The sequence below is a fragment of the Corvus brachyrhynchos genome, unplaced genomic scaffold (assembly GCF_000691975.1).
Source record: "Corvus brachyrhynchos isolate BGI_N302 unplaced genomic scaffold, ASM69197v1 scaffold22, whole genome shotgun sequence".
Taxonomy (NCBI): domain Eukaryota; kingdom Metazoa; phylum Chordata; class Aves; order Passeriformes; family Corvidae; genus Corvus; species Corvus brachyrhynchos.
Window position 1 is genome coordinate 6,994,827 of NW_008238355.1, and position 17,369 is coordinate 7,012,195.

At 38.0% G+C, this 17,369-nt stretch overlaps 1 protein-coding gene across 5 annotated transcripts in view; it reads left to right on the plus strand.

The window, feature by feature from the left end:
- The window catches only part of TTC37 (tetratricopeptide repeat domain 37), a 46,710-nt gene that overhangs the window by 17,805 nt on the left and 11,536 nt on the right, over positions 1-17,369 (plus strand). For all 5 annotated transcript variants that reach the window (XM_017735420.1, XM_017735419.1, XM_017735418.1 and 2 more), the window contains 17 exons: positions 251-504; positions 3,473-3,575; positions 4,304-4,480; positions 5,313-5,457; positions 5,618-5,696; positions 5,810-5,871; positions 5,993-6,049; positions 7,021-7,089; positions 7,993-8,067; positions 8,681-8,822; positions 10,037-10,130; positions 10,719-10,796; positions 12,075-12,199; positions 13,862-13,985; positions 15,380-15,598; positions 16,395-16,467; positions 17,208-17,269. In XM_017735420.1, the coding sequence (XP_017590909.1) occupies positions 251-504; positions 3,473-3,575; positions 4,304-4,480; positions 5,313-5,457; positions 5,618-5,696; positions 5,810-5,871; positions 5,993-6,049; positions 7,021-7,089; positions 7,993-8,067; positions 8,681-8,822; positions 10,037-10,130; positions 10,719-10,796; positions 12,075-12,199; positions 13,862-13,985; positions 15,380-15,598; positions 16,395-16,467; positions 17,208-17,269 (1,938 nt within the window). The remainder of the gene's footprint in view (positions 1-250; positions 505-3,472; positions 3,576-4,303; positions 4,481-5,312; positions 5,458-5,617; positions 5,697-5,809; positions 5,872-5,992; positions 6,050-7,020; positions 7,090-7,992; positions 8,068-8,680; positions 8,823-10,036; positions 10,131-10,718; positions 10,797-12,074; positions 12,200-13,861; positions 13,986-15,379; positions 15,599-16,394; positions 16,468-17,207; positions 17,270-17,369) is intronic.

Genomic DNA, 17,369 nt, shown 5'->3' on the forward strand with positions numbered 1-17,369 from the left:
AAGCCTGCTGTAGCGCTGAATAGCCAGGGTAAGGTACAATGCCTAAAACTGTATAATGCCCTCGGAAGATGAAAAAGCTACTATGCTGTCTTTAAAAGTTCTGTGTAATTGTATGTTTGTGTTCTGAAGAGTATATAATGCAAAATTAGTGTCCTGAGCATATACAGTGAAAGGAAATAATTTATGTTAATAATTTATGTTAAATTGTATCATATTTCATTTAAATAAATGTATATCTTGATATCTTCAGTTTGCAGGCAGCTCTCAGGGCTGATCCAAAGGATTCCAACTGCTGGGAGTCTCTAGGGGAGGCTTACTTGAACAGAGGTAGCTACTCAACAGCTCTGAAATCCTTCAGGAAAGCAAGTGAGCTGAACCCAGGACTTGTGTACAGCATTTACAGAGCTGCAGCGCTTGAGCAGATTCTAGGCAAATATGAAAATGCTATAGCTACCTATCAACAAATTTTAAAGAAGACAGAAAACTATGTGCCTGCACTGAAAGGTAACATGTCTGAAAGTGTTCACTTTTCCTCTCTTTACATGCTGTAGTGTTTCAGACTTGTATTGAGGTTTTCTTGCATGGAAGGATAGAATTTATTCTAGGTATGTAGGGCCATGTGGTCCCTTGCATGAAAGCTAGTTTGTAGTAGCACAAGTATCTGAAAAACTCTTCAATCATGATGAATTTGAGTGATTATTTCTCTTTCAAGTAAGTATGAAAGGTAATTAATCCTGTGTGGCTACCAAGCTGAATGAGTAGAAGAATTGAAGATATATAGAGGAAGCCAGCTAACGGTGCTGTAGTTTCACCTAAGCAGTAAGACACTGGCTCAGCAGGCAATGGAGTCAGACTGCCATTTCAAAGACATGGGCTTATACTGATTTTCTTCTGCTCCTGACCATGTGTTCCTCACTTCTCATGTTAGTCTGGTGATTCAGACCCCTCTGAGCTTCTCAAAGTAATGAAAAATAGCAGTAAATCCTGAGAGTTCTCACAAGTGTTACAGGTGGCAAGAGTAGAGACCTTCAGGATACAGGTAGGAGCAGAGAGAAGTGGGGCAGTTGGAACTTCTTCCTGGTGCTGGAACTGTGATTCTGAAGTTACATAATGCAGGGAGTATTTAAAATTTTGATAAAAAATGAATAATTGCTCTGTTTGCATTCTCCCTGCCACTTAGTCTTCAATCATTCTCACCGCGTATACCCATCTGAAACAGGTGCTGTTTGCTACTTGATATTGGTTTGAATTTTTAATTATTTTTTTCATTGTATGTAAAGCCTTTTGATTTTTGGATGAATCTAGACTGATTCTGCTAAGACTTAATTCAGAAATGGTGGGTTATTATTGCAAAAGTGGGGTTTTTGTCTGAAAAAGTTACAGTGTGGTTGACACCTCTACCTCCTCTGTGAAACTCCATTTGAATGTTTTCCAGACTAAAGTGACATGGCAAAAGCTCCATAGTGGAGTTGGAGAGTATTGTATTTAGGCAGTTTTACTGGTTGTTGAGCAAGAAGGCAATAGCTGACTGCAGCAGCAGTTTGCAAAGGTGCTGTATAGATGTGTGCACACACGTATGGCTTTCTCAGCGTCTGTAGGTAACAGTTGACAGTGTTACTAGGAATAAAATGCTTTCAAAGTACTTAAGTCCACAGTACCAAGATTGCCCCCCATAGCTGCCGTTATACTTACTCTTTTCTTACATCTCCCAAGTCTTCTTTTGTCGTTGCTCACATACAAATCTCTAGTTTGTTAGCTCTAAATCCTTTTGCGTCTCCAAACAGCCTTCAGTTTCTTAGAGACTTTTTATGATGTTTGGTCCGATTCTTTAATTTTTGTGGACGTTCTTAAAACTCTGTGAAGTTCATTGGCTGTCCCCATCAGTGTTCTTTTTCTAGTGTTCTGATCTATTTAAACAGTATCTGTGTTGAGTTATTGGAAGCATAGTCTCCAGTAGTTGAGAGAATAACTGGTGTTACTTCAGTGCATCTTTTCAATGTGTTTTGGTGTTGTGCTACTAAATGTTTATTCTGCCTGTGTTCTAGCATATCTTTTAATGAGTAATTTTGGGGAATAAAATCAGTTGTGTTTTTTGATTAAGAGCATCTTGAAATCTGATAAGCTCATGATCTTGGGATTTCTGGGGGGGCCAAGATAAAGGTTCCTGCAAAACACTATTTTGGTATAGGTGCAGAATTACAATAGCATGAGGAGGATAGCTTCAGAACTGTCAAAATAATACTGAAAATGAATGGTACTCATATCCAGTGCCTTACTGCCAGACAGAATCACTGCTGGTGCCAGCAAATATATAAACCAAGCAGTTGTTATTTCCAAAATGTTAGCAATTGTGGCATATGATGCAGTTCTTTTTTAATAGTGGGAATTATTTCCAGTTGTGGTGGGTTGACCTTGTCTTGACATCATAAGCTGCTCACCAAGCTGCTCTGTCACTTCCCTTCTCAGTAGGATGTGAACAGAAGACAAAATAAGATTGAAGAAACTCATGGGTCAAGATAAATGCAGTTTAATAAAGCAAAAGAAAAGGCCCCATACAGAAGCAAAGGAAAACAAAATTTAATCTCTACTTCCTATCAGCAGGTGACATCCAGCCACTCCTCATGAAGTAGGACTTCAGTCTGCCTAGTGATTGCTCCAGAAAACAAATGTCATAACAAGTGCCCCCCCACCTCTTCCACATTCCTCTCAGCTTTTATGGCTGAACAGATGTGATATGGTATGGAATACCCCTTTGGTCAGTTTAGGTCAGCTGTCCTGGCGGTGTCTCCTCTCAGGATTTTGATACCTCCCCCAGCCTACAGCTGAAGCAGGGAATGTTGGAAAGACTGACTTGATGCTGCTCCAAGCACTGTTCATCAGCAGCCAAAACACTGGTGTGTTATCAGCACCTTTCCAGCTATCAGTACATAGCACAGCACTATGAGGGTTGCTGTGGGGAAAGTTAACTCCACCTCAGCCAGACCCAATACACCACTGGAAATAAATTCTTATATAAATAGGATTAAATAATGTTGGCCTCAAGTTTTCTTCATTGAAGACTTTCCCTTTTGCCTACTCTGACATTCTTTGTTCTTTTTGGTTTTCAGGATTGATTTTTGACACATGTAAACTGGAAGTTGAAGTATTTGTCAAAGACTTAATGCAGATTTCTCGGGGGGGTTTACTTAATATTTGAAGACAAGCCCAAGCTTAAATGCTGTATTTTTTATAATTAATTAGGTTTATTTTTAATAGCCGAATAATTCTACAGTTCACACTTGACGAGATAGATTAAAAGCAAAGGCTCTGTTGTGAGCATTGTGGATCTTTTGATTTTGTTACAACATATGCAGGGTATCAACTTTTGCATAAGGCAGAATGTTGACCAGGCTTCCAGCCTCCTTCCACACTGGACTTTAAGCATATTATAAAAGCATTTCTTTTCATAGGAGGTATTTTCTCTTACTTTCAGGACTTGGTGAGTGTTACCTCATGCTGGCAAGATCAGCCCTTGATAACTATTTGGATAGGAAGGCTGTGGATTACATAGAGCAGGCCCTTGCATATTTTACAAGGTTGGTACTAAATATTCACCTGTTTAATTTTTGTTGGGACTGTGGGTTGACAGGCAGAAAAATAAGATTCAAGCATTGGAGAATTTTCAGTTAAACCGAATCAAATGGACTAGGGCTTCCATTCTAGAAATAAGAATGTGTTTATTAAAATGGTTTCAATAACAGATTCTAGACATAGGCTGCTTAAATCAATTGCAATTACAGAGTTTTGGTTTTTTTCTTTTCAAAGATACAGAGTCATTTCATTATAACAAAAGTGTGAAATGACACAGAGTTCTCTTGTGTAGTCCTCGTGATATATGGGTTTGAGAGGAGGGTATTCCTACCATAAATAACAGAAAAGAGGAAAATAAAATATTTCTTCCTTCTGTCTTTTTGTTTTGCGTTTCGTACAAAATGTCCTAAATCAAACCTTTCAATAACTGCTGTTAGAGGAGAAAGTCCATTAAGTTTCTGCAGATGAGTCATGTTGTAATATGACAGTGCAAGAGTGCATGTAGTCAGCTGACATGTTGGGGTATTTTTTGGTTGGTTGGTTTTTGTTGTTCTTTCTTTTTTAATTTTTGATCTTTTAGACCTATAGGTTGAATAGGAAGAAACTGGATTAAATCAAACAGCTCACAGATTAATTGCATGTGAGGTGGTGACACTCTTCAAAAGTGGCACTTCCAGAAAAGGATGTTGAAGTGTCTGAACGAGTGTTGTGTGTGTTTTCTTTGTAATTGTAGGGCAGTAAAGCACCGTCCTGATGTATCTTGCCTCTGGAAACTGTTGGGAGATACCTGTACTAGTGTGCATGTTATTTCGCCAACCAAAGTGAATGTTCAAGTACTAGGATCCCTTCTGGGTAAAAATGCAACCAAACAGATGCTGAAGAAAAACGATCTTCTCGTACTGGGGGGAAGGTACTATTTTTTTATTATCAAGAGCTTCTCTGCAGTTTAAGACTCTGTAGGGTCTCAAGTATTTTAGACTATTTAATTTGTAGAAAATAAAAGACATGCTGATCTGTTGATACCTGCATATTGGGTAGATAGAGTCTCATGCTTCTTCCAGGTTACACTACTCATTTCAGGGTATGTTTCCTGTATTGCCACAGTGCTGTCAGTGCCTGCTCTTCTCCCTTCTGTCTCCAGGCACATGACTTCATTCTCCCTGCTATTCCACAAATCACACCTGTTTAAATGCAGTGGTTGCAGTATTTGCTAACTAATTCTCCCAGGACAACTGGAGTCTTTCAGCTTTCTGTGTGTATCTCTTTCTTGTAAAAATGTCATCAATTCACTCTGCTGTGACTCCCTTTGAGCTTTTTTCAGCTGGATCTGTAAGGCAGGAAATGCAACTGCTTGGTGAATCTCAACCATGATCCGTAAAGTCAGATACTTCCTAGGGGAAGTCTGAACTGTAAAAATGACTCATGTTTGTTTTAAGTAAAAGCATGCATAATGTAGCTGGCAGAGCTTTGATTTAATGCAGACCTACATAACCACACCTGTGGCTTCATAAGTGGTGGGCACTACAGATTGCTTTTAGCCCAGAATGATTCTGATTCAGATGCAGTAAGTGTCTGAATGAAAATGTGTTATTTTTTTTGCTTTCAGTTTTTGTCTGGTTTTGTTTGTATTTATGCATGTTTACGTGGTTTAGGTTTTTCATCGCTCTTTTGAACGCTTTTTCAGCTTTCTGCTCTTTGTGTAGAGACTTGGAATAGTGATTCTGTGATTCATGTTTCTGTAGGTGTTATGGCAGAGCTTTAAAACTGATGCCTTTGCCTAGCATATGGTGTGATCTTGGAATAAATTATTATCGACAAGCGGAGTACCTCACAGCAGTGGGCACTGACATGAATGAGATCAGTGAACTGCTAGAGAAGTCTTTGCAGGTATTGTCTGTATTTCCTGGTGTATTCTTTAAATTTATGTTCATGCTTCTTTGCATACTCTCTCTTACACGATAAAACCTACATCACTGAGTAAGTAAACACATAAAGTCTTAATTTTTGCTCTCCTAATCATAATAACCCACATTTGATTTTCTTCCAGTGTCTCAAAAAAGCTGTGAGACTTGACAGCAAAAATCATCTTTATTGGAATGCACTTGGTGTAGTTGCTTCTTGTAGTGGTAAGTCTTCAGTGACAGCCCTAGATGTCTAATATCCTAAATTAGGAGGCAGCCTGGGTAATGTTTTGAAAGTCAGTTACATCTAACTCTCTTTTTTTTCTTTCTCCTTCCAGCTATTGGGAATTATGCTCTTGCTCAACATTCGTTCATCAAATCTGTTCAAGCTGAGCAAATTGTAAGTGCTGGAGGCAGCTGCCATCTGTTTCAAGTGGGCATTTAAGACTTTTCTCCTGATGCACTGTTATTTCTGAAGAGTGTAGTAATATATTGGTTTTAACTTTATTTGTTCTATTTAGAATATTGTTGCCTGGACCAACTTGGGGGTTTTGTATCTGGCAACTGGAAACATTGAGGTAATTTATTTCCCATCCTCAAGTGTAATTTTCCTTTCAGTTTTTTTTTAAGGGTGTATATGGGGATGGGAAGGTCCCTTTCAAATGTCCCTTTCTAATTCAAAAAATGTATATCCTTTGAAAGAAATTAGATTGGCACTTGAGGAATGCAGATAAATTAAAAATTTGTTCTGGCGGGGCTAAGGTAGAGAAATGGTTAGTCAAATCAGGGCATGCCAGGTTTTGCCAAGAACTTTTAGTTGTACGTCACGGACTGAACTTCCAGTGTTTGAGTTCATCTCAATCAGCAGATGTATGATTTACTGTAACACTCTAGTCTTCAGGGTTTCTATGGAGAAAAATTAGAGTACATTTTAAGTGAAGCCTGGAGCCCTCATGCAGCTGAAGTACATCCTGTCCTATTTGCTGGCTGGATTTACAGAAATTTTGTTTGATTGGAAATGTGATGGTCAGAATTATTTTTAAGACAAATAACTTGATAGTACAGGCTGCTTACTGCTTAGACTAGTAATGCTAAGACTTTGTTAACCTTGTGCCAAATTGAGGGAGGAACTCTTAAGCATATGTAGGCCACAGGGAGCTGACTTGTGGGTGATCATCAGTTTCATCCTTTTGAAATTTGTTTGTATTATAAAAGCAAATTTTCAAAACTGGATCCTCCAAGAGTCAGATTTTTAAATTGTTCCAAGGGTTGGTTCTGAACTCTTTAGCTGGGAAGGAAGTGTCTTTAGAAGGGAGGGAAACTTTGATATTGTGAAGTCTTCTGGGTTTTTTACATTTTCTTTAAACTGGTTTATTTCTCTGGGTGATGCGTTGTTCTGTGTGGTACAGAAGATGTTTTTAGTAGTGACCTAATTCGGTCCATTAAATCTCTTCCAATATGAGTGCATGTTAATGTACCTGTGTGTGCCCAGACGTGCTCTGTTACTGTGCCAGGCAGTTCAACAGCAGTGTTATCTTTGGTTCTACAGCAAGCTCATGAAGCCTTCAAGGTAGCCCAGTCTCTGGAGCCGTCTTACTTGTTGTGTTGGATTGGACAGGTAGGACGAAAAATCATAAAACTGCACACAAAAAACAGTTGTTGAAGAGCAGACTTAAACTTCTTCCTAATAACTGGCAACTTATTCATGCTCCTAAAAATTGCTTAAATAAAGGGAACTTCTACTTCCTTTGTTTCCATATGGTAATACAATGGAAGCTACTACGTTCATCAGACACACTCGTATGATGTTTTTGTGGCTGATACTGTGAGTTCTCTAACAAACTATTAACAGTCACTGTGCTCTGAGGCTTTTTATAGACAGCTGTCAACAAATTGTCTTTATTATGTCTTTATTATGTGATAGTTATTTCAGCTTCAACTATACCACTACTTCATTATATGGCACTGCCTAACTCTCTTCTCAATTCCCCTTTCTAATGCCACTGTTAGACCCGGTAAGTTTCTAATGTATGTTCTCATTTTCTGGGAAGTCCCTTTCTCCCCTGCCACTGAGAGCTGATGTGCTCCTTCAAATATCTAGGCCATCTGTGAATAGTTGAGACACTTTTACGATCATTATAGGTGAATTTCATAATCCCACACTGCTCACCTGCTAATGTTATCTAATTGAAAACTGGACTCTAGGAAAGAACTAGCACCATCACATGTTGAAATGCAGCTCCTGTCAGATGTTGTTATAAATTGTCCTAACACACACAACTCTTTGTCCTGAAGAACGCAGAGTAGCAGCCAAAGACTTTAAATTACTGATACAGTGGAAACTACTTGTGTTCCTTTTGTGTTAATTTTATTTTTAAAACCAATCTCGCTTGGAGAATATGAGAAGAAAGTGTCTTCATGTTCAGTGCTTAAGATATGCCTAACATAATATGTGTCAAGGTTTTTGTCAATGTCACGATTTTTGAAGTACATGACCACAGCAGCTCTTGCTTCTCTCTAGGCACTTATTGCAGAGACCGTAGGCAGCTATGATACTATGGATCTCTTCAGGCACACGACTGAACTCAATATGCATGTAAGTGTAACAGGTGTATTTTATCTGAAGTTTTTGTATATCCAGTCTCTCTACTTATTTAAAAATAGGCATGTCTTGAATAGTGAAACTGCTACAATTATGTTTCAGGTGAGATTGTCTGACTTCCATATTGTTGTTTCTGACTTAAGCTGGTATTGTATAGTAGGCAGTTATTTTATATAATGCTTTAGTCCCAAGGGTTCAAGAAATCAGCTCCGTAAGTCATGAAGAAACATTCTCCGTGTTCCACAGAGTTGGACGTAGGTCAAAGGCATAAATTATTTCTGGAGAGAGCGAAGATATTGCCAGGACCCTGATTTCTAAAACAGTGGAGGACTTACTCTTTCATAGCTTTTTTTTTTTGCCTGTCATCCCTACAGTGGTGCAGCACATTATATGAATATGTAAGAGTTTGCTTTGCCCAGAGGGAAAGTTAAAAGTATGTGTGGAGTAACTCAATTTGGTATATTCTTCTGCTTAACACTGATGCAGATTTTTAGCCAAAACTCTGTCCTAAAGCATAGAATTATTATTATAATCTGTGATTATTTTGCTGTATTTTGAGCAGGTTTAATGATTCCTATTTTGGGGGGGTGTCTGTTTATTTCTTGAGACTGAGGGAGCAAAAGGCTATGCCCACTGGGTATGTTCAACGCTGCAGGATAAAGCCAACAGAAACACTGAACTGTATCTGTACAACATTGTTCAAATGAATGCTATACCAGCAGCCCAAGTGGTCTTGAGCAAATATACAGGTAGGTGATTTAAATGCCTCTCTAACCTGCCACACCTAACATGCATTCAGAATTAACAGATACACCTGTAATAGTTCTGGACAAGGGAGGTCTGGCTGAGTTGGGGAGAGGCTTTTGAGCTGTACAGTTACTGAAATAGGATAAGCAGACCATTGTCCAATTTTTAGTATCACACAAAGATGAAATAGATGTGGGTTCTGTCTGCCTACTCATTCCAGCTGTTTCAAAGACCAGCAAAAATAGGGACCAGAGCCTTATCATGCTCATCCTAGAGTGTTTGCTCTCAGACTCCCTTTGCATGTGTCTCTATGCATAAGTGAAGATAAATGCCAGATCCTCTGCCTCTTTGGTGTGATGCTTGGCAGAAATTTGTTCCTGTGTGCTGTGTAACTCTATATGCTCAAGCATGTGATTTTGTTAACCTTCAGCAGGTGATGGACTCTGGTTTTATGCAGGGTTCCAAGCCAGCCTCCCCACTGGATATGTCTAGCCTGGAAGGTAGATAGAGCAAATGCAGATTTTCATTAGTCTGCAAGTATTCCTGTAAATAAATCATTTGAGTAATCTGTTGCTGACTTTTGAGTGCTAGAAAATACATCTCACTGTAAATGAGATGAATGTAAGACTGTATTTCTTCCTGCCTTGTTCTTAAGGGGACTCTGGAGAGGCTTCTTTCCTAGTCTGGGAAGAAGAGTTACTAGTCTGAGATGAGTTGACAGCTGACAAATTTGTGCCTTATCAATTAACTAAAATGACAAAATGACTAAGGTTGGAAGGGACCAGGTCATCTGGTCTTACCTCCCTGCTCAAGCAGAGTTACGCTACAGCACATTGTACAGAATTGTTTGAGTGTATTAAAAATAAAACGTAAGTTTCTACTAGTATTTTACTGAAGTCAATGCAAGATGAATACTTTCCCATTTCATGACAAAAAAAACCAAACAACTGCATGCTGAAAAAATATATTGAGTGCATTAATGTTACATCATAATATTTTAAACATTTTTGAGCCAACCTGATGTCATGTTTTGGGTCATTTGTCTCTTCTCTATTTGTCTTCAAGCCTGTCAAAATTATTCTAGTGAGCAACCGACAGAAGCATTTGGCAAAGGGTTTAGTGCATACACTGTAGCTTCCATGTAGCAGTGTTTTTGTAATGCTTTTTCACAGCTTACTGATGTTGTTTTCCTACATTGTCAATCCTAATTTTCTAGAAAGAAATCCAGATGATCCTTCTGCTTTCACAATGTTTGGGTTTTTGAATGAGTATCTACATCTAAAACAGCAGGCAACCTGTGCCTATGAGAGGTAAACTGCCCACCCTTGGAAGGCTTAGACAAGCTCCTTGACCTCTTTTCCATGCACCAGCTGAAAAACTTAAAGGGTTTTTCTTTTCCTCAGATAAACTTTACTTTCTCAGTTCAACAGTACGTTTTAACTAAGTGTTTTGTAGGGGTGGGTGTGGGGATGCTTCTATACCAAATTTGGAAATGCAGAACATAGAACTGAAAAAGTAAAGATGTTCTAAGTCTTGTATGTCTTACTAGGACATTAACAAGTTCACTGTGGGATTTAAATTAAATTGTAGAAGGCAAGCTTGGTTTTAGTTTTATTCTCTATCCCAGTCTAATTAATGGAGGTGGTTGGCCTTCGGGTTTGTTTGAAGTTTTTTTTCTTCTCTCTTGTATTTGAATAGTAGGGGAAGGTGGTAAATGAAACAATATTTGGTGAACGTGTTTGTTGCTTCATTAAAACAGTAAAATAGGCTCTGTTTATGTTTAATTAGCATAGAAGAACTTCTGCATAAAACAGTTGTCCATTTTACTCTGAGAACTGTTCTCAAAATATGCATGTTACAGTCAGATGATAAGTCACCCTCATTGTGGTTAATTTTAGGGCAGCTTCACTGCTGAAAAACTCAGAGGATACTGAGAAATACAACACAGCAGTGCAAAACTACGGCAGGTCACTGTGGTAAGTGTCTGTTGACATTTTCTGAGCCTCTCACTTCAGCTTTGGAGGTAGTGAATGCAGTGATACAAAATATGGTGAGGCTTAAGGTGAAAGACGGTTTCTAAAGATAATATACTAAACATTATTCTTAGCTGTAGACATGCTTGACTGAACTTTGTATTTGCTCCAGAAATGGGTAGTATAATAAAAAAAATCATATTGCAAGGAATTGCTGTAGGTCTTCACAGATGTAATATATCAGTGATTCCTTTATTCTCTGCTTGATACTAATGTGCCTTAATGCAGTCTATATATGTAGCTGTCAGATTGTCTCTGCAATAAATTCTGGGGGCTTTTTATTTTTTCTTTTTTTACAATCTTACCCTTGAGCCATAACTCAGGCTTAGTCTGAATAAAATTGTTGCTTCAAGATTTATTCAAAATCCCTTCTACCTACCCTTTGAATTTGTATTGACTTTCACAACCTGAAGCATGTGAGGTTGGGGTGTTGTGTACATGTGTGTGGTTTTTCTGCTGTAGTCCTACTCACAATTCTAAGTCGCCTTTGTGATGCCTTTCTGGTTCTGAGGGAATGCAGGACACAAGTATGTAGACTTTCAAATTTCTCTTTGATATGAGGTACCTCAAGCTCTGCTAATTAAATATTTGTTAGCTCTCTAGGGAAACCTCACGTATTCTTAAGTTTCTGTACATGGCACTGAAACTTCTAGCCTGTGACAAAGTGATAATTCATTAACTTCAGGGAAGATTTTAGAAGCAACTCTTTAGACTCCTGAAGTCTTACATCAAAGCTGTATGTGTTCCTGCATGTGTGCAACTCAGACAAGACCAAATCTCTAGTAACTAATAAGTAGTTCTAATAAACACAATCCTGTATTATTTTTTCCATAGTGGTCTTAGAACAAGAATGCTGTAGTCTGTCTGTGTGTGCATTGTGTGCCTATGCACAGCTTGATTTTCTTTTTTCATATTTTTCCCTTTGCTGTTTTTTCCCTCTGCATTGTGATGACCATTAAGTAACGTCCTTGTATATAACTGTCGTGCAGAAAGGAGGACTTTCCCTATCAATTGTTCTCCAAAAGATAGTTGGAGAGAGTAACTACTGTAACAGGAGAAGGGTGGGGAATACTGCACTTTCTTGTCGTAATATTCCTGTTTTCTAGGTGTCTACTTAAAACTGCTGTGGAAAAGAGGACACCGGTCTTCAAGGACATTTAGTCTGAATCATAGCAGCTATTGCTGCATCCTTCATACCAGTGACTGCCTTTTTTTTCACAGTGCTCTTGGGCGGTGTGATGAGGCCATTGAAGTTTACACATCAATACCCCTAACTGAGTTTGATGGCATTGTGGGGCTAGCGTTAGCTTACTTCAAGAAAGGACTATTAGAAGAAAGTATCAAAGGTAAAATTCAGAGCATTATGGAACTCTTCTCTTGTGGTTAATCTTAACAAAATTTATCTAACCAACTTAGCTGACATTCAGTTTATTTTGCTATTTCAGTCCTAATGCATAAGTATAAACGCCACTACTGTTTTAATACCTTGAGTACCATGTGCAGTTTTGGGCACTGCAATAAAGAAAGACATTAAGCTGTTAGCATCCAGAAGGGGGCAATGAACATGGTGAAGGGTCTGGAGGGGAAGCCTTACAAGGAGCATCTGAGGTCACTTGGTTTGTTTGGTCTGGAGAGGAGGCGACTGAGAGGAGACCTCATTATGGTCTTCAACCACGAGGAAGTGAAGGGGCAGGTACCAATCTCTTCACTCTTGTGACCATTGACAGGACTCAAGGAAATGGCCTGAGTCAGGGGAGGTTTAGGTTGGGTATCAGGAAAAGATTTTTTTACCCAGAGGGTGGTTGAGTACTGGAACAGGCTCCCCAGGGAAGTCATCACAGCACCAATGCTGTCTTCAGTTCAAGAAGCTTTTGGACAATGGTCTCAGGCACATGGTGTGAATTCTTGGAGTGTCCTGCGTAGTTGTACTTCATGATTCTGGTGGGTCACTTCCAACTCAGACTATTGTATAACTCTGTGAAAATTATTAGGCTGTTCAGTAGGGTGCTAGAATCATTGAAATGTAGTAAGGAAAGATAAATTTCTTCAAGTGTTTAATTCTTGTCCGTTAAGCTGTTTTCCTCTGAGCCTCCCTTGTTCTCAAATTATTTTCCTGGAAGAATCCATTACAGTCTAGAGAAGAGAAGATTGAGAGGTGATGTCATCAATGTAAATTCCTCAAAAGTGGGTATCAAGAGGATGGTGCTAGCCACTTTGCAGTGGTGCCCATCAACAGGACAAGGCATAATGGACATCAGCTAAAACACAAGAAGTTCCACCTCAACATGAGGAAGAACTTCTTTACATTGTGGATGGCTCTGGAACAGGTTTCACTGGGAGGTTGTGGAGTTTCTCTCCTCTGGAGATATTCAAAACCCACCTGCAAAGGTTGTGTGTCACCTTCTCTAGGTGGCCCTGCTGTGGAAGAGGGGTTGATCTCCAGAGGTCCTTTCCAACCCTAATTATTCTGTGATTCTTTAACAGGAGATTAATGTGTTGTTCAAAACACTTTATATAATTGTACTTCATGTTCTGTGTTTCTGAGACGTGCAACTTCACGAAAAGGTATATGCAATAATCAGTGTAGAAGTGTAAGCACTCACAAAGGAGCAGTAAGCTCAGTGTTTTAAATAATTTTATATTTAATTGGAGTGAATGTACCCATCTGAAGTACGATTTCATAAATGAGCTATCACAGGGAAGTATTTATATGGTGTTCTTGCAGGCTTTTTCCAAATATCCTGATGCTGCTTTTCATTTCTGTTTCTACGTGCTACATGTTAAACAATTTCCAGGCTCTAAACAGTAAGTCTGGTGTTTCCAAACATAGTTACTTCCGAGGTCTTAGTCAACTTTTTTTTTTGTCTTCTGCTTATGATTTGAGGTGGGAAAATACAGTGAACCTGAACCTAAATTGTCTCTCTGTTCTAATATCATCCTATTCTAAAGGCTTTACAAAGGTTGTATTTTTTTTGTCCCTCAATTCTGAGTTTTTGAATTTTTACCAGCCTATGAAAAAGCCTTGTCTGTTGCTGAGTCTGAAGAAGATAAAGCACATATCCTGACTGCCTTGGCAATAATAGAATATAAACTGAACAAAGTGGATGCTGCAAAGACACTGCTGTTTAAATGGTGAGTGAAAGAAATAATCAGAATGTGATATTTTATTGTACTGTTGAATCTTCAAATTTCCTTTTTGTGGGAAGTCAGGTGGATATTTTCTTTGTCTATTGCAGAATGAAAGTAGAAATGGATGCAGTTTACTTATTAATGTGGTATGTCTGTTTTATGGTCGGTGTCTTTCACATTGTTAAAGCAGTATTGAGTGGAAGGGCTGGGCAGTTTGGATGTCCAACATCCTTGAATGGTAGTCTTAAAAACTTTATCTTTAAAGATAATATTACTTTGTAGTTGTCCTGAGCACTAGGCAATATTTTTGCTCTTTAGCTGTAATGAACTCTGAATGACCAATGAAAATAATTTCAGTTTAAATAGTCAGAAATCTCCAAAACTGTTGTGTTCAAAGCAACGTAAACCAGGACAATCCTGTAGCTTTCCCGTGAAAAGAAACAGATCTCTAGTAGTTGTGCAATTAAATTGTGAATGTCTGTTATTTTTCATATCTGTGGAGGCTAGTAGCCTGTGCATCGTTGTTAGGCTCCTGTTAGCTACAGATTAAGAGTTATCATCTCATCCTCTCAGGGGCAACTCTATCAGTAGAGAACTGTAGTAGTGGCAGTACAGCCCTCATCTTACCAGAAGACTTCTGAAGTTACTGAAATAGTGAAGGTCCATTACCTAATACACTCTAAATCCCAAGTTATCGATGGTTAGCTGTCCAGGAAACTGATATTTCCTACATCCTATAAATCACTGGAGACTTCCGTTTTTGTCATAAACATGAACAATGAGAGTTTTCTAATGACGTTGGTTTTTACAAAAAAAAAGATAGTAAATGCCTTAGAAAAAACATCACAGTGAATATATCTAGATCTGAAATGGAAACAAAAATGGTGCATTCTGGTCCAATAGTCAGATGTCTGTCTTGACTGGAATTTGTGCTAGATGACTTAAAGTGCCTGAATAGGACCTTGAAAATGAAGCCACCTTCTTCATTTCTCATAACAGGCTTAGCACAGAGATTTTTAACAGTGAATATGTCTGGATAACTAGTATGGTAGAACACCATTTCCTGCTTGTCAAACGGTCCTTTAGCTGGCTGTTCAAGTTTGCTTAACAGCTGTTAATTTTTTCTTGTAGGGACTGAAACCAAAACATAGAATTCTTGTCTTTTTTTGAAGGCAAAAGTAATCATTAAGAGCTTGATTAGGTGCCTGTAGTCACCTGGTCCTCAAGAATATAGATCTAGCCTGATACATGATCCCGTGGCAAGAGTCTGTTAATTCTGTATACCTTTCATGATACATAGGAGCAAGAGGACTCAGAAATAGCAAGAATTCTAATGTTAGGTGAGTTTAATTTGTGCTCCAAAATAGTTGTCTCTTTTCCTCTTTCTGATTCAACAGCTCATTAAAGGAACCTAGTACGGAAAGTCTGAAGGCTTTGTGCACACTGGGATTGGTGAAGCAGGATGCAACACTTGCAACAGCAGCCCTAAAAGAATTACTGAAGCATGAAAAAGGGAATGGTGGGATTTATGAGAGATGCCTTATTGCATCTGCTGTTTATGCATTACAAGGTAGAAATGTGGCAATCCAGAGGGAAGTCTCCAAAGCAATACACAGGTATATAGTTTGTCTTGCTTTAAATTGCCTTGTAAATGTATTGCTTTGATTACATTGAAGAGTAAGCAAACCTGTTTATTTGAATCATTATTCTAAAAAAAAAAAAATTTAAAACTCATTTTCAAAGGTGAAGTCCTCACCTAAGGTTGTACCTTTAGTTGACAAGTTTGCTTTCTTATTTATGGAATCAAATAGCAGAAGTTCCATGGCTTGTTCAATGTTTTCTGATTTTGTTTGGCTGGCTTCTTTGATAGGTAGGTTAGTTTACTCTTCCATGAAAGCATTTTTCATCCTATGTAGCATAACCTTCAGCCTAGAGTAGTCTCTTGGGTATTTATTTAATATTTAACAGCCTTTGAAGCCATTTGTTCCATTAGCTAAGTGTCTTTGTTTAAATGTGATTTGATTAGTCTTAGCATTCTGAGCCGTTCAGGAAGGGACACATCACAGTCTCTTCAAGTGTTTTCGGAAACTATTTTCATGCAATTGTTTTTTTCCAACTACAATTAAAATGCCTTGTTCTTCATATTATGAGGACAAGACCTGTAGCCCTAAAGTTTGTTTTATTCCCATGAATATTGATATGCATGCTGTATGTTTTATTTCTTTAGCTAACAGTATTACTTCAGTATTGTGTTGTTTATTTTACTTACTACCCATGTCTATCTTCTATTACGTTGCATTGTTTTCTTAATAGAAAAAGGCCTGCTTGGTATTTATAGCATGTGCCTACTAAGTCCTGGAAGACAAGGTGCGTATCTAAACCAGAAAATATAATACTCTTTTCTTTTCCTAGTTACCCTGATAATCCTGCCCTTTGGTCTCTTCTGTCTCGACTAGTTCCACTGTATGCATCAAAAAAGCCAGAAGTAAGTGCATTGTTGTAACTCATGTGTGCTGTTTACATTCCAAGTAGTATGTGCTGTTTCTTAACTTAAAAAACCCCACCCTTCAGTTGTGTGGACTTTCCCCAGTTAATATGAAAACTTAAGGCTTACATACAAAGCAGTGCACAGCCACATACTGAATTTATATACCATTATTTGTATATTTCATGAGGTAACAGTTCTTGAAATAAACTTATAGGAAAAATCTGCTGGAGTTATGCCAAAAATAAAAGGCTGTATGATGTATAATTTCTTCTGTTTAGTTTTATAGAGCTGTATTTATGTAAATAAATATATATTAAGATTTACCTGTGTTTAATCTGATTAAGCTAGTCATCTTCACTTTCCACATTAGTCAGTGTTTCCTTGCCACTTTTCTGCTTTTTGTTAGCTTTCCTCCAAATAAATACTCTGTCTTAATATATGTTAATTATATAAACAGAAAGAGCACCTGAAAACAAACCCTTTTCAATATGGGGCTAAAACTGGAAGCCAATCATAAGGATAAGATCTAGTCTGGAATGTCTCCTGCTAATTTTTTTATAAAAAGATTATGCTGTAAGCATAATCTTTTTATTTTAATCTGTAAGCAAGGAAATTCCCTTATTGTGCAAATTTTGTACTTGTGAATAACAAAGATAAAAAGATTTTGGCATTATATTTTGCATAAAATTAATTATCCATGTAATGAAATAAATTGTTTGGTTTTTTTAATCTTGCAGGGAGGAGCTGTGGCAGGAGGTGTTGCACATACACTTGATGTAAACTGTGGAAAGGTTTGGCTTTTTAAAATTGAAGATTCTGTAATTCCATAAACAGTCCTAAAATTAATTCCATCTGATCACTCACAGTGTTAAGTAACTCTTATGTTCTGTTTTATAGGA